This window comes from Trachemys scripta, chromosome 11 (genome assembly GCF_013100865.1).
Source record: "Trachemys scripta elegans isolate TJP31775 chromosome 11, CAS_Tse_1.0, whole genome shotgun sequence".
Lineage (NCBI taxonomy): Eukaryota > Metazoa > Chordata > Testudines > Emydidae > Trachemys > Trachemys scripta.
In genome coordinates this window covers 38,864,054-38,877,725 of record NC_048308.1, presented here as the reverse complement: position 1 = coordinate 38,877,725, position 13,672 = coordinate 38,864,054, and the positions used below count along the sequence as shown (strand labels likewise).

General features: G+C 42.1%; 1 protein-coding gene across 3 annotated transcripts; it reads right to left on the bottom strand.

The window, feature by feature from the left end:
* Window positions 1–800: 800 nt before the first annotated feature.
* On the bottom strand, window positions 801–13,383 carry CDCA7 (cell division cycle associated 7). Of its 3 annotated transcripts, none has more exons than XM_034786230.1 (10): window positions 13,212–13,383; window positions 9,724–9,846; window positions 9,208–9,318; window positions 7,544–7,792; window positions 7,052–7,129; window positions 5,911–6,099; window positions 5,242–5,382; window positions 4,862–5,011; window positions 3,526–3,662; window positions 801–3,157 (listed from the first exon to the last, which is right to left on the bottom strand). In XM_034786230.1, exons 1-10 carry the CDS (start codon window positions 13,275–13,277, stop codon window positions 3,127–3,129), a joined length of 1,275 nt encoding a protein of 424 aa, XP_034642121.1. In that variant the 5' UTR covers window positions 13,278–13,383; the 3' UTR covers window positions 801–3,126. The 3 variants fall into 3 exon arrangements, with proteins under 3 accessions (XP_034642121.1, XP_034642122.1, XP_034642123.1); XM_034786231.1 differs by lacking the exon at window positions 13,212–13,383 and adding an exon at window positions 12,926–12,977; XM_034786232.1 differs by lacking the exon at window positions 9,208–9,318.
* Between the last annotated feature and the right edge of the window lie 289 nt (window positions 13,384–13,672).

Sequence of the window (13,672 nt, the reverse complement as noted above, 5' to 3'; positions counted from 1 at the left end):
ACTGGGCTTTTCTCTCACTGGCTGTGTGGACCCTGGTACTGCACAGAGTAAGTTCAATAGTATGCTTTGACCTACGGGTATGGAACTTTTAGTGTGCAGTAGCACACCAGACCTGAAGAAGAGCGCTGTGTAAACTTGTCTCTCTCACCAACAGAAGTAGGTCCAATAAAAGATACCCCCTCACCCACCTGGTGTCTCACTGCAATTGCAGTTATTCCCATTCCACTTCTTTCTATACTGGGCCCAGTTTCGCTCGTGTTGGGGAGGGGAAACACTATACTAATGAGCAGTGCCCAGTTCTGGTACAGCACTCATATATTCCTGTTTGCTGGATGCATACTGTACAAACGCACTATTACTTAAACGGTCTAGCAATCGATACACAAGTAGCAATAATAGTCTTTTGCATACAAACTAAAACAATGTCACCTTCTACTACAATAAACAAAGCCAAGACTTGTATTGGCTTAAAGATCGGAGTTTATACAACTTGCAGCTTTATATACAAGCCACGAGGGAAGCTGCATCTTTGGGGGCAATGTCACTGCATGTATAATTAGGAAGACTTCTCTAATCAAATGGCTCTCACACCTATGGCTACACATGATATCTTATAAAAAGTGGAAGCAGTTCTGTTTTGAGAATGAGTACTTGGGCCATGTATTTAGTTGATATTTTTCTTTAATTCTGCAGTAAACTAGCATAAACATTAACCCAATCATCAAAAACAACAACAAAAAAGCAAGCATGCACAAGACAACTTAAGTAAGAATGAATGTTAACAAAAATGAGGCAGAAACTCTTGGCAAAGCTTTTATTATCAAAATAAAATTTTGTACAGAAGCACTTCATAGATCAGATGACCCAGTTACAGCATTTATTCACATGACATGTTTAAGGTGGGAATTAAGGACTTGTCTTAATACCAACCTTTCAGACATACTTACACAGATTAGCAACCCAAAGGCAGGTATGGAAATTAGAAGGTCATCTGAATTATCACAGCACATATATTTCCAAAGTTCCCTCTTCATGAAATGCAAAAGTTCAACCTTAGATTTTGACCAAGAAGGAAATATTCACTCTATTTAGGATGAGAGTGTTATCCACCTTAGACTATACATCAGTTCAAACTTTGATATAATTAAAAGAAAACGTTTGGAAGAGGGATGGAGATTTTCAGAGATACACAATGACAGTGGGAGTTGTTGGATGCCTAATTGCCTTTGAAAAGTCTCATTCTAGCTTACTATAGTTCCTTGCTGCAGTATGAGGTGCTGAATTGTGGTCAGGGGCAAAAAACACTAGAGAAAAAAGTTGTTGCATAAAATATCCCACTAGCAGAAAGATCCAAGACCATATCTAGTGCTATGGCTAACAAATCCAAGATGATTCTAGTTGGGATTGATCTCATTTATAATATTACATTCTAAGTCTTCATTAACTGTACAGGTTCAGACGATGTAGCGCTCTTTCCATTGCTTTGAGTATACAGTGGTCTCATCCATTCAGCACACTAGATCTTTTCAACATTAAGTCCTTGCTTTTAGCTGTACTTATCGTTCATTAATCATGTCATGCAAAATAACTTTCTACAGCTAGGCCGAGACCACTTTAAGTGGGAATACAGCTAGACTGTGCTCAGAAGCAGGCAACAGCATGTGTGAATGCTACCAAAATATATTCAACCATTACATCTGCACTCCTAGACTATTACTTTTTAGCCATTAGGGAAAAGGGTTGTAAGTCTCATTTAATACCCCATCAGTCAGGATATTTAATTTCTTCTAAAAAGACTTTGTTATCCGAATCTGAGCTGCACTACACGGCTAGATGTGTTACGTACAAGACAGGGTCCAGCCTAACTATGGGCTTTGAAACCACTGGCGCCTAAAAAATAAATGAAAATTCAGGCTCCAGTTCCAAATGGCTAAAGACCATTTGTCCATAAAGTTCTAAAAGCAGTACATATGATTTATTACAATTGATCTTGAAACCTCATTTGTGACTGATTAAATAAGCTTCTCAAGCTGATCTTCTGCCTGTATGCCAAATTGAGGTCTTGCACTTACATACTAGTACTGTCTCACTATTCACCTTGCACTGATGCAGCATCACTATTGGCAGCAATAGAGGAAATACTAATATAAACACGGTGCAGTCATTTTCCATCACTGTTGTCAACCCACATTATCATTGCCACTATTGCTATTATCAGTGGAGCTGCACCAGTACTAGTTCAGTGAGGAAAAGCGCAGCTGCCCTAGAAGTTTTCAGCAGTGTTTCATGCTCACATCACAAAGGAAGATACAATGAGAGCCCATCAAGATTTTTGACTACTCAAAATAGTCTTTCAGTTGTATTTTTGCCCATTTTGTCACACTGGAACCTTAAACGTTTAGATTAATTCCTTATTTATGCAGTATTTTTGGCCCCACTGTTTTGCACTTCTGAGCACTCTATAAAACCAAATGCTGGAAATCTAAGCATTGTAAAGAAGTAAGTTTTTCCTCTTTAAACTTGAGGGACTAGTGATGATTTTGGAGTTGCTAATTTTAAAGCAGATTTGTCACCGCGCATAAAAGTTTTTAGCTTCTATTTGCTACTGTTACTCTTCCTGAAATAATCTTAAATTTTAATGAGACAGAAGTTAACCAGACAAAGGAGTAACATCTATATTTCCTCTTGGTTCCATGAGTGAAACAGCTATTAATATTTTAAATGCATTTAACATTTTCAATAACTGTTAACTGTAGATAAAAACTGCAACAAGGACAACTGTGTGAACGAGACACTATCAGTTTAAAGCCAAGTCAAGTCTCTCTTCCCGTTCCAGGGAGGAGTTGGAGGGGGGAAGGATGGAGTGGACACTAGCCAGACTGTGTAAGAACAGGAAGGGGAAAGAAAGAGCCTATCCAACAATATTTAAAGGACTCAACATGATTTGCGGGAAACCTATTGATTATCCTGGAAAATCTTTGTCCCCTTTTACCTGAAAAAAACAAAATGCGGATCACCCTGGGATTAAAACCCTCAGATGTTTGAACAATTAACTGCACACGAAGTCTGACATGGATGAAAGACCACATGACTATAGAAAGGTGCCCCTGACAACCCATCACAACCTCAATCTTCCATTTCAAGTTCACGTTTCAGACTGCAAAATAAAAAGAGGAACCAGTTTTAGTTTCAAGAAAAGCAGATTGGTCCATTAAAGAATTTTATTTCTATTCAGTTTAGATACAGTTTGGAAGCTGTGGGAATAAGTAATAACTGAACTTCACTGCCAGCAGAATAAGTACTTAGTGTTTACACTGGATACCACTTTACACATTAGTAAGTGGTAAAAATCAATTCCCGTGAGATCCTTCTGAGATCATCTCAATTTCACAGATGACAGGTCTGAGGATAAAGAGATTTACCTAAGACTTCAAAGCAATTCAGTGGAGAAGCCAGGATTTCTCCATTCCTGACTTTCAGACCCTCGCCTAACCCACAAAACTGGACCAATCAAAAAGCAATTACCTGTTTAAGTAAGCATGAACATTGTTAAAGCCATGATACTTGGCCAAATAAACCAGCACACCAGTAGCACACCGGCCATCCCGCTGTCTGCAGAAGCTACAATTGCAGATTCCACGACAAGGTGGGCAGCGCCAGTTCTAAAGAAAAATAAGACATCTTTTAAAGAATCTGAAATCTCAGAGATTCCTCACCCCCCCCCCCTTTCCCTCTCTGGCACTGGCTCAAAACGATTCCATGCTAGCACAAATGCTGCCAAGAGATGCCAACAAATGCTAGTGTTTGTGAGTAAAGAGTAAGTTTTCCAATGTGCTAGCCATCTTCTGTACTTTCAATGGAGCCATAAGGAGCACCCCAATTTCCCCCACTCCCTTCCAGACCCAACATAGTGACAATTATCTCTCTGTTCAAGGCAACTGGCTGAACTCCTGTGCTGTAGCTTTCTGTAGGTTGAGAGGCAGCATTCTTTTCCCTACAACACGGACACTAAAGCCAGACAAAAGTGAAACCACTTTGTTTTGATAATTCAATAGCTTGAAGTTCAAAAATATGCTTTAGTGGCTGCACTGCTTCCATAATTGATAGATATTACCATAGTAGCTACAGGACCTGCATGGTACCATGAGGTAGGAGTGGCAAGGGGAACTTTAATGGCACGGGCATTTGCGAAACCCCTGCTCTGGGACAAGTCTTTCCCAATCTGTTGGAGCTGTGCCACTATCTATAAATGTTCTCTGAAGCAAAGAAACTGGACCCTGACTCTCCCAACTCCCAAGTTAGCACTGTAACCACTGGGCTCTACAATCAGTCTGTCTCTCGCCCAAAGACCATTTAATTATTTAAGCATGGTAGAACAGATCCAAGAGGAGAAAATGAGAGGGACCCACCCAGAATACTCAACAGCCCAGTGGTTAGGCACTCATGTGGGAGGTGAGAGACCCAAGTTCAAGTCCCTGTTCCATCAGACAGAGCGGGGATTTGAACTTGGGTCTCCTACACTCTGGATGAGTGGCTCCCCACTCAGCATGCTGGTATTTGTGAATCCCATTCTCCCCATGCATTGTATAGAGAGCCTGGGCACTAACTCAGGATTGTGAATTACACAAGGTGACAGGATGCATACAAGCTCAAGTCTCCACTGTGAACCCCCCCCCCCCACGATGCTCTGACATATATTTAAAGGCAAAAGTGTGCATGTACGACAGTATTAAAAGGCATTAAAACACAGCTCAACCTCCAACATCTTATCTTCAGTGTTAACTACGATTCATCGCTCCATGAACAGGGCTCCCACTGTATTAAGCATGATAAACCCTGTGCCCACATTAAATTATCTTACTGGATCCAGCAATGCAGTCCTGACGTCTTCCCCATATCGATTGCGAAGACAAGGTCCACAGAACTGACCTCGCACACCTACACAGTCTGGGTTACGACAGTTTGTTTTTGTGTCTATAGTTTTTTGGCGACACTGATGACAAGTGGATCCCTACAACAACAAACAGGAGTTCAGGAGACAAGAAAGTCAAGAGAGGTAGTTTAGTTAACAAGAACGCACATTAAACAACCAACCCATCCCTTGCAACATGGTTTGGGTCTTTGCATTAGTACTTCTTCCAAGACTTGACATTCTTAAGGACAACCCAAAAGAGGGGTAAACAAAGAGAAAGCAAGCCTAACATACACAATCTGCATTTCTTGGATTTGCAATACACTTACCATCACCTGGTTATAGACTTTATCTCGGGCAGTTTCACAAATATTATCCAACTCTTCCTCTGTTATTTCTTCGACTGGACGCACTATGTGAGGAAGAGCCATAGCACCAGGGCGACTTCTCCTGGGAGTTCGAATCTCTTGCTGGAGGGTGTGGAAGAATCAAAATCTAAGCTTTTATTTTATGGTCATAACATTACTGCCAGCAGAAACCCCACACAAACAAGGGCAGAGAATTTCAAAGCCGTCTAAGGGATTTAGAGGTGTATCTTCCACTAGAGTTAGCAGACGAGTATGGAGTTAATGGGATGCTTTGAAAAACACAATTCAGGTCTCCAACTTTAGTGCTAGAAATGTAACAGAACAAAAATCAAATGCTATTTGATCTTTTTTTTAGCTCCTAGTACAGTGGAGAAAGTGACCATTCCTCCACCGTGATAATCAAAATAAAATAAAAAGGTAATTGTGCAACACACTCCATTTTTTCCCATACCTCCCATTAGCCTCAGGGTGGACTGGAACACCAGATAGCTCTGCATGAGCTTTCAACTCTGTCAAAGAGACCAACAACCAGGCTTAAGCTGAACTTATTTGAATAACCAATACTGAATTATATTTTTGAAGTTTCCCCAATTAATGTTCTACTGTAAAAGGCCAACACATTAAACATACCTCTGAGTATTCATCAGATAGCTTTCTTCTCCTCACTAAGCTGAACCGGTCATCATCTTCCTCCTCTTGTAAAGGAGTAGGTGGCCCATCAATCAGGGACCTGGATCTTGTGTGAGGCCGAGAAATTCGGTCTGGGTTCCTCCTTAAAGCATTTTGGGGAAATGAGCTTCTTGGAGCCCGTTTTGGTCGCTGGAAGAAAAAGTTAGTTAAACAAAGCCCTTTGCCCCTAAAGGGGAACAAAACCAAAATAACGTAGTTTCTAGCATGGAAAACCGAGTACAATTACTACATTGCTGGTAAATTCACCTTTGCCAGTCAACAAACTGTAGAAACATACAAAGCTCCAAGCAGCAGTCAGTGCCTATGTAAGGTAGAAGGCAACAATTCACTTGTGTAAACGTGAGAATCTCAATGAGGTTAGACAGGTTTGTCTGTTTTATGGAAAAACATGTATTTTCAGTAGGATTCTAAGTGCCTTAATAATCAATCAAATAAATACCACTTTAATAGTACTTTTCAACATGTTTTATTTAGAGGCATATTATCTTTATCCCCATTTTACAGATGGGGAACTGAGGCACAGCAAGGGAAAAGGACATGCCCAAGGTCATACAAGCAAGTCGTTGGTAATGCCAGGAGTAGAATCCAGGTACTCTTGACTTCCCATCCTGTGACCCACTCACTGGGACATGCTGCCTCCTTAAGTAGATTGATATTGCAGCCCTAAAACATATAGATGGACCCAAACTAGAATCTGGATTCAAGCACTTTCAAACTGTAGATGACATTCAGACCTGACCTTTGAAGCTTAAGCCCTTCCCCCCACCTTTCTCCATTATTTGTGTAAATACATATTTAGAAAGGGGGTTTTGTTTTGTTTTATGGCTTTAATTTGCCTTTGATATGGACACTTCCAGGTGCCTATGACTCGATATGTTGTTCAGTTTTTATAGAACGGCAAATCAAAAGGGAATTGCACAACTAGGATGATTGTTTTAACAAGTAATAAAATTCTGAACAACTGGACTTTGATTTACTTGATCTATTAAGCTTTTTATTTTAAAGGGTTTTTGTTTTTTTAAATCAAAAGTAGATACACTCAGATGATTGAAGTATAAGATAAACAGAAATTTCTACTTACTGGGCTGGTAGTTGTCAATGATCTTCCGCCAGTGAAAATACCAGGGACATTTTTTAATTCAGCCATTAATTTTGCAAGCTAGGGAAAAAAAGAAAAACATACTGTCTTAAAAAAGAGTTTATGTGCTATTACAGGCTATTAGATTAGGGCAATTGCCTAGAAGTACAATTACAGTCATATTCTTTGAATTTTACTTTTATGTCTTATTTTTATCTCCTGGTGCCTGAAAGTGGGTTGAAAATGATGCTTAGGCTTAATAGGCTGCCAGCCTAAACATGGAATAAGGCTTTAGAACACAGAGATATCTGCTGAAGAACCTATTTCAATGTGTGGCTTTTCACATGCCAGTGAATGTGCAGTATCAGGGCTCTAAATTTCTGTTAATGCATTCACATCACTTCCATTAATGTTAACTTATATAAGAGAAGAGAACTGCATGGAGATTAGAAGTCAAGGAGAAAAATTAATTGAAGAACTTTCCTGCATACCTACCATTGCTTTGTTTTCCTTTATATTTAAAGCTCTTTTCTCTAAGAATTTTGGGCCCTTTTCTTCAGAGTCAGAATCCAGAGCAGATGGTTGTATTTCAGGGGGTGATGCTATTTCGCTCTTTCCCCTTTTAGACCTTCGAGTTGGAAACTTCATAGCCACTTTCAGAGGAATCGAGCGTCTCTCACGTCTCCTATATTGCAACTTCTCCTTAGCACGTAAGTCATTTTTCTTAGAGTCTGACTCCAATTTCTATCAAAAACCAATATTGTTGTTTATGAATGACACTGGATTGCTGTATGGTTTAGTTTGACAAGTAAGTTTATTTAAAAGAAGGACACCTGAAATCCAGGTTGGTATATTTTTTTTTAAAGGTTGGGCACTACTACCCATGAAACCCCCTGACAAGTTTTGTGGTTTTACAGAGTGCTCAAATACACAGAAAGATAGAAATTAGTTTCACTCGTAAGTCTAGTTAGTAAAAATATTTCAGAGAAAAATGTCATTTGAGTTGGAATGCTTTAAGGGCCCAATCCTGCAAGTTAGTCGGGGATTTGTACACCCATGTGGACTATGGTTCTCAGTGCTGGGTCAGGCCTAAGTTTGTAAACTACAAAGAATTCAAAGGCTACAGAAACAAGATCACTAGCAAATTCTAACTTACTCACAGGACTAGCCAGTGAGACAAATACAGCCCAAACTCAAGTAGCCATTGAGACAATTATGGTCCCAAATCAAGCATTTTATCAGCTTAGTGTTCTGATGCTGTTCAAAACTGTAATGAGAATTTACTAGTGATGCCAATGAAGATAGTTATTCTATTTTTTGTTTGCTTAATTATCCACTTGGTGACATGTCTTATCTTACTTTAACCAAAATAAAGTTGCTTCCATCTAGGACTAACCTGTCTAACAGACACCCTGCTGTGGACCATTAGTACTTCTTTTTCTACTTGTCAAGGCTCAAACTGACAATCCCATTTTCTATAATTTTGTATTAAGCTTGATATGTGGTTCTTGCTCACCAATTTTCATGCTGTTATTGCTTGTCCCTGCCCTTTTCTTGAATATCTGTGCCTGCTTTGTCACTGTTAGTTCTCTTTTTACTATTTATTATTTAACTTAGATGTGTACTCTTTCCACAAGAAGAGCACCTCCTCTTTTCTCTGGACATCCCTTGACATTATACTCCAATAACCCATGTTACATGCAATATGAATATATTGCTCTCTGCAATGCTCAATATTTACTCTTGGGCTATTTTTAAGCAATAAGCCTGCTATAATGTTTTGCAGTTGATTAAAAGTAGAATTTCCCCCCTTCTACCACCTATTGCTATTTCTACATTGCCTACAAAGTGTAGAATTTCCTGTACTGTTTCCTGTTATGCTGCACAAGTGCCATGAAGACCTGTATCATGTCATGATAGCTCACAGATTCCAGCAAATGATGGCCATCTTGTCCAAACAGTTTTAAAAGAAAATACAAGATGCTCATGAAGAGAGTACATCCAATAAACAATGTTTCAATCTGTACTAGCAATTTTAAAATTAAGTAAAGTTATCTGGCAAGTGTCCTAGAGGCTGTAACATTTCAGTAATTAGTAACATTTCAGTAATTAGTAATTACTTCAACTTTAAAACTAGTGAGTTAATTTGCATATCTCACCAATACATTTTGAATCTCACTGTCTGAAAAACCACAGAACGAATCATCATCCGAGTCCTCACAAAAAATTTTAGCCAGTTCTTCTGTGATATCTGACCTAAACTTTCGTTTCTGTAAAAAGAATAAAAACACTTTTTTTTTTAAAGACCCAATTTTTCATGAACCATGCAGACAGCAAATCACATTTACAAGTGCACTACAAGAGAATAGCTATTGTAACAAAGAAAACCAAATGGTTCAGGGATTTACAAATGGTTTCAGAGCTGTTACGGCAAATCATCAGACATGTTAGTTTAAGCGACATTTCAAAGAATAGAATAAATAGCTAATCTGCCTCCAACAATTACTACCTAGAAGCACAAGCAAAAAGTGAAATAAAATTATAGTGCATACTGTAGATTCATAGCTACTGTATAGAAATGTAAGCAAAGCAAGCAGTTTTAAATCACACATAAAGCATTTGGGACATTTTCAACACAGCACATTCAGTTCTGTTTATTCGTGTACTGTACTTACGGTGTTTGCAAAATTATCAGAACCAAAACTGTCACAACTGTCATCAGATGATGACGTTTCCATGGGGATCAATTTCATATTTCGGAATGCTATGAAGTTCTTCTTTCCTGAAAGGTCTGCTTGCTGCAAGGGGAGGATGACAATACTATTAAAATGTGAAATTTACTACAGTACACTAGCTTTTAAAAGTCTGTTTATAAAGCTTAATGTGGTTGTATTTTCAGATGTGCAGTACACTTGTATCCATTCAGTACACCATCAGCACTGAAAAGAGACAAGAGTTTTAAATTAAAACAGAGTAGTTTCTGCTCTAATGCATTTCTGGTCACTAACTTAAGTGATTTATCCTTGGATATTAGAAATGTTTCTTCTTCTTCTGACAAATAATAGCTTTTGTCAAAGTCCTTCAAGTTTTACTTTGTGTTGAATCTTAGAAATCACCATTTTAGCTTGTAGTTTAATTTCTGAAATCAAATACTAATCAACTAAATTTCTTTAAAGCATAAAAAAAAAAAAAAAAAAAAACCACACACCAGAACAACTGCTTTAGGGACAATGGCTTCTTATTTCATTAGGTACCATCATTGGGTTGTAATGTCTTATCTTTTGGTGGCCTTTAAATTTATCCTTTTCCTGGGAACCTCACATATCCTCAGTAAATATGGTTTAAGATTTTGAGTTGTAAATGGAGACCCATATTTGTACCAATATTTATACACACTACACCACACAACAGTTACTGCACCATGATCAGTGATTGATGTGGTTCATGCCAAACTGAAAGAACTCTTATGGTTACTAGCAATTCATAGGCCAACCTCATTGAGCCCAAAATATTTAAGAAATCTCTTTAAAATGTAGCATCACAGAGAGGTTTAAAGATATGTGCTGTCTGCACATGTTGGATATTGCATACTCTTGCCTGAGCCATGAGATGGTAATCTAATTTCTAACAGCACTGTGGAAACTATTACCACCACCCCCCAGTTCTGAGTTTGAAATTTGCACCAACATGTAGACCAATCTCTCTCTTTCCTCACAATTAGACACAGCTATTTGCTTCCACCTGGATAATAGCTACTACTTTTCTAATCCTGCCAACGGAGAGAGTAAGGCTATGTCCATGCTACAGCAGCCCAGCTATGGCACAACAGCTATAGCACTGTAGTGTAAACATGTGATACAGCAATGGAAGGGTGGTTTCCATCACTTTGTAATTAATCCCCCCCCCCCCACCACCACCACCAAAAAGTGGTCAATGGAATAATTCTTCTGTCAATCTAGCAGTATCTACCCTGGGGTTTAGGTCACTTTAACAACATCTCTCTCACCCCTGAGGGACATAGCTAGTCAATCCAAATGTTAGGTGTAAACCAGCCTAAAACTTCTTCCTTTAACACTCTATTAATCAGGTTTCACAGTGGTAGCCCTGTTAGTCTGTATCAACAAAAACAATGAAGAGTACTTGTGGCACCTTAGAGACTAATAAATTGGTTAGTCTCTAAGGTGCCACAAGAACCCCTCGTTGATTTTACTCTATTAATCATCCTCCAATGTAGTATGCTTCCACCCCAATTAGACACTTTGCACTTCCACCAAAAGCCCACCCTTTAGAGACCCTACTGTCTTTCAGTAAAGGTAAAAGTAGGTTTGCAGAGAAAAAGCAAAGTAGGTATCAGCTAAGTATCGAGTCAGATGTGAACTTTTTACAAAACCCCAAGGGCAATATTTTTAAGACCAGCAGCATTCCAAAAAAAACTTACATTACACTCTCTGTGGTGCAGAGCTGACACTGCACTAGATAAGCATAGGACAGCCTGAAAAGTCCACAACAATCAACACACTATTCTGTTTGAAGGGACCTGAGTTTCAACTGTCTCCCCAAATTGTGCCTGAAGCACACTTTGCAGACACATCAGTTAGGTCTCGTTTACACCACAAGATGGAACCCTACTGCGTGTCAACCAGGTCACCCCAACATGGTAGTGGCTGCAGTGCTATGAGAAAGAGAAGTGAACCTGACCATCTTCACTGTAAATCCTTTCTGTTTTAACCATCCCAGAGTAGTGAGGGCTTGTTTGACAGCAATGTGGTGAATTACAAGGTTATAAACCACAAGTGACACTGCACCAAGATGCAGAGCAAGACCAGGGAAGCCACACCAGTGCAAAACAAATCTAGTAGACATAGAGAGACTTTATAAAGAACAGTTTTTAACCTGGCAGTATTTCTTCCCAACACAGTGGGGAACTGGGGACACTGGGCTCTCCTCCAGTGAGCAATCCCCGGGGCTTTAGCCTGGAAAGCTCTCCTCCACCCAGACACTGGGAAGGCCGCAGATTTGCATGGAGACACGTCCTACTCCAACTGGGAGACTGCAGGCACCCTTGTTTTGATGGAGAGAGTCTCCATTTTAGATTTCGCAAATCTCAGGGACCCCAGGCAGCAACCCCTGAAGGGCAGAGGCTGGGGCAGAAGAGAGGAGCAGAGCCTGGCGGGAGGCGAGCTGGGAGCAGGCGCCGCCGAGCCTGGCAGGCAGCACAGCACAGGGCGGGGTGCAGGAGCAGACATGCGGCCCCAGGCTCAGCGTGCCAGGTTTCCCGGAGGGTCCCTCGTGCAGCCGGGAAGGCAGCAGGCCAGGCCACGGGGCTCTCCGCCATCGACGCGAGTTTGGAAGGGTCCAGGCGGGCCCACGGCACAGACTGCCCCGGAGGATCCGCTGTCGGAGCGCCGCCGCCACGGCCCCCAGCTGCAGGGACACCCGGGCCGGTGAGCGGCATCCTCCACCCCCACAAAACAGGGTGTCGCGTGTTTCCACGGGGCCACGTGTGTGTGTGGTGGGAGGGGGGCGGGAATTGCTGGGCCGCCACATCCAGCCGGCGCCCGCAGCCCACCCGCTTCCCCCTACTTCACCACCTACAGCTTCCTACATCCCGCCCTGCTCAGCCCCCTTCCTCCAGTCTGCAACTCACTGCACCTCCCGCCCCTCAGCCTCCCCCTGGAGCGCCTGCAGCCAGCCCGCCCCGCTCAGCCCCCATCCGCCAACGTGTGCAACTAACTGCATCCCCCACACACCTCATTCAGCCCCCTTCCTCCGGCGCGTGCAATTCACTGCAACCTCTGCGCCACTCAGCCCCCTTCCTCCAGCGTGCAACTCACTGATTGCACCCTTAGCCCCCTTCCTCCGACGTGTGCAACTCACCGCACCCTCTGTCCCGCTCAGCCCCCTTCCTCCGGCGCATGCAACTTATCGCACCCTCTGCCCCCTTCCTCCTGCGCGTGCAATTCACTACACTCTCTGCCCCGCTCAGCCCCCTTTCTCCGCGTGTAACTCACTGCTCCCTCTGTCCCGTTCAGTCGCCTTCCTTCAATGCCTACAAATCACTGCCCCCCCCCCCCCCGAATCCTCCAGAGCCTGCAATTCATTGCACACACACACACCCTTTCTCCAGCGCGCGTTCAACCCTGGACCCCCGTCCGCCACTCACTCGCATGCCGAAGGGATCCATGCTACCAGCTGCAGGGCGCAAGCGGTTCTTGTAAAGGCTAGTCATAGTCGGGTAGCCCGGGTGCGATCCGGACAGCGTGCGCTGGACTGGGAAGGTCGGGAGGAGGCTGCAAGCTCGCGCCAAACCAGCTTAGGACTGTCAGGGGGGCGGGGATTGGGGGCACCTTTCCCGCGTTTGAGCCCGAGTCCTGGAAGGTGTAGGCAACACGCCTCTAGGATGGGACCCCTTACTGCTCCCCCGTGCAATAGACAGCCTGCCCCCTGTGCAGAGAGCAGCACAGGGCTCCGTGGAGTGCAAAGAGGGGACGAAAGCAACCTCTAGTATTTTTTTCCTGCAGTGGAGTTTGTGGCACTGTAAGGGCCTAATTCTGTGGCGCGAAATGCTCCCTGTAGCAAAGCGGTAGAATTTGCATATGGGGAGGGGGAGGGCAGAGCCGTCTG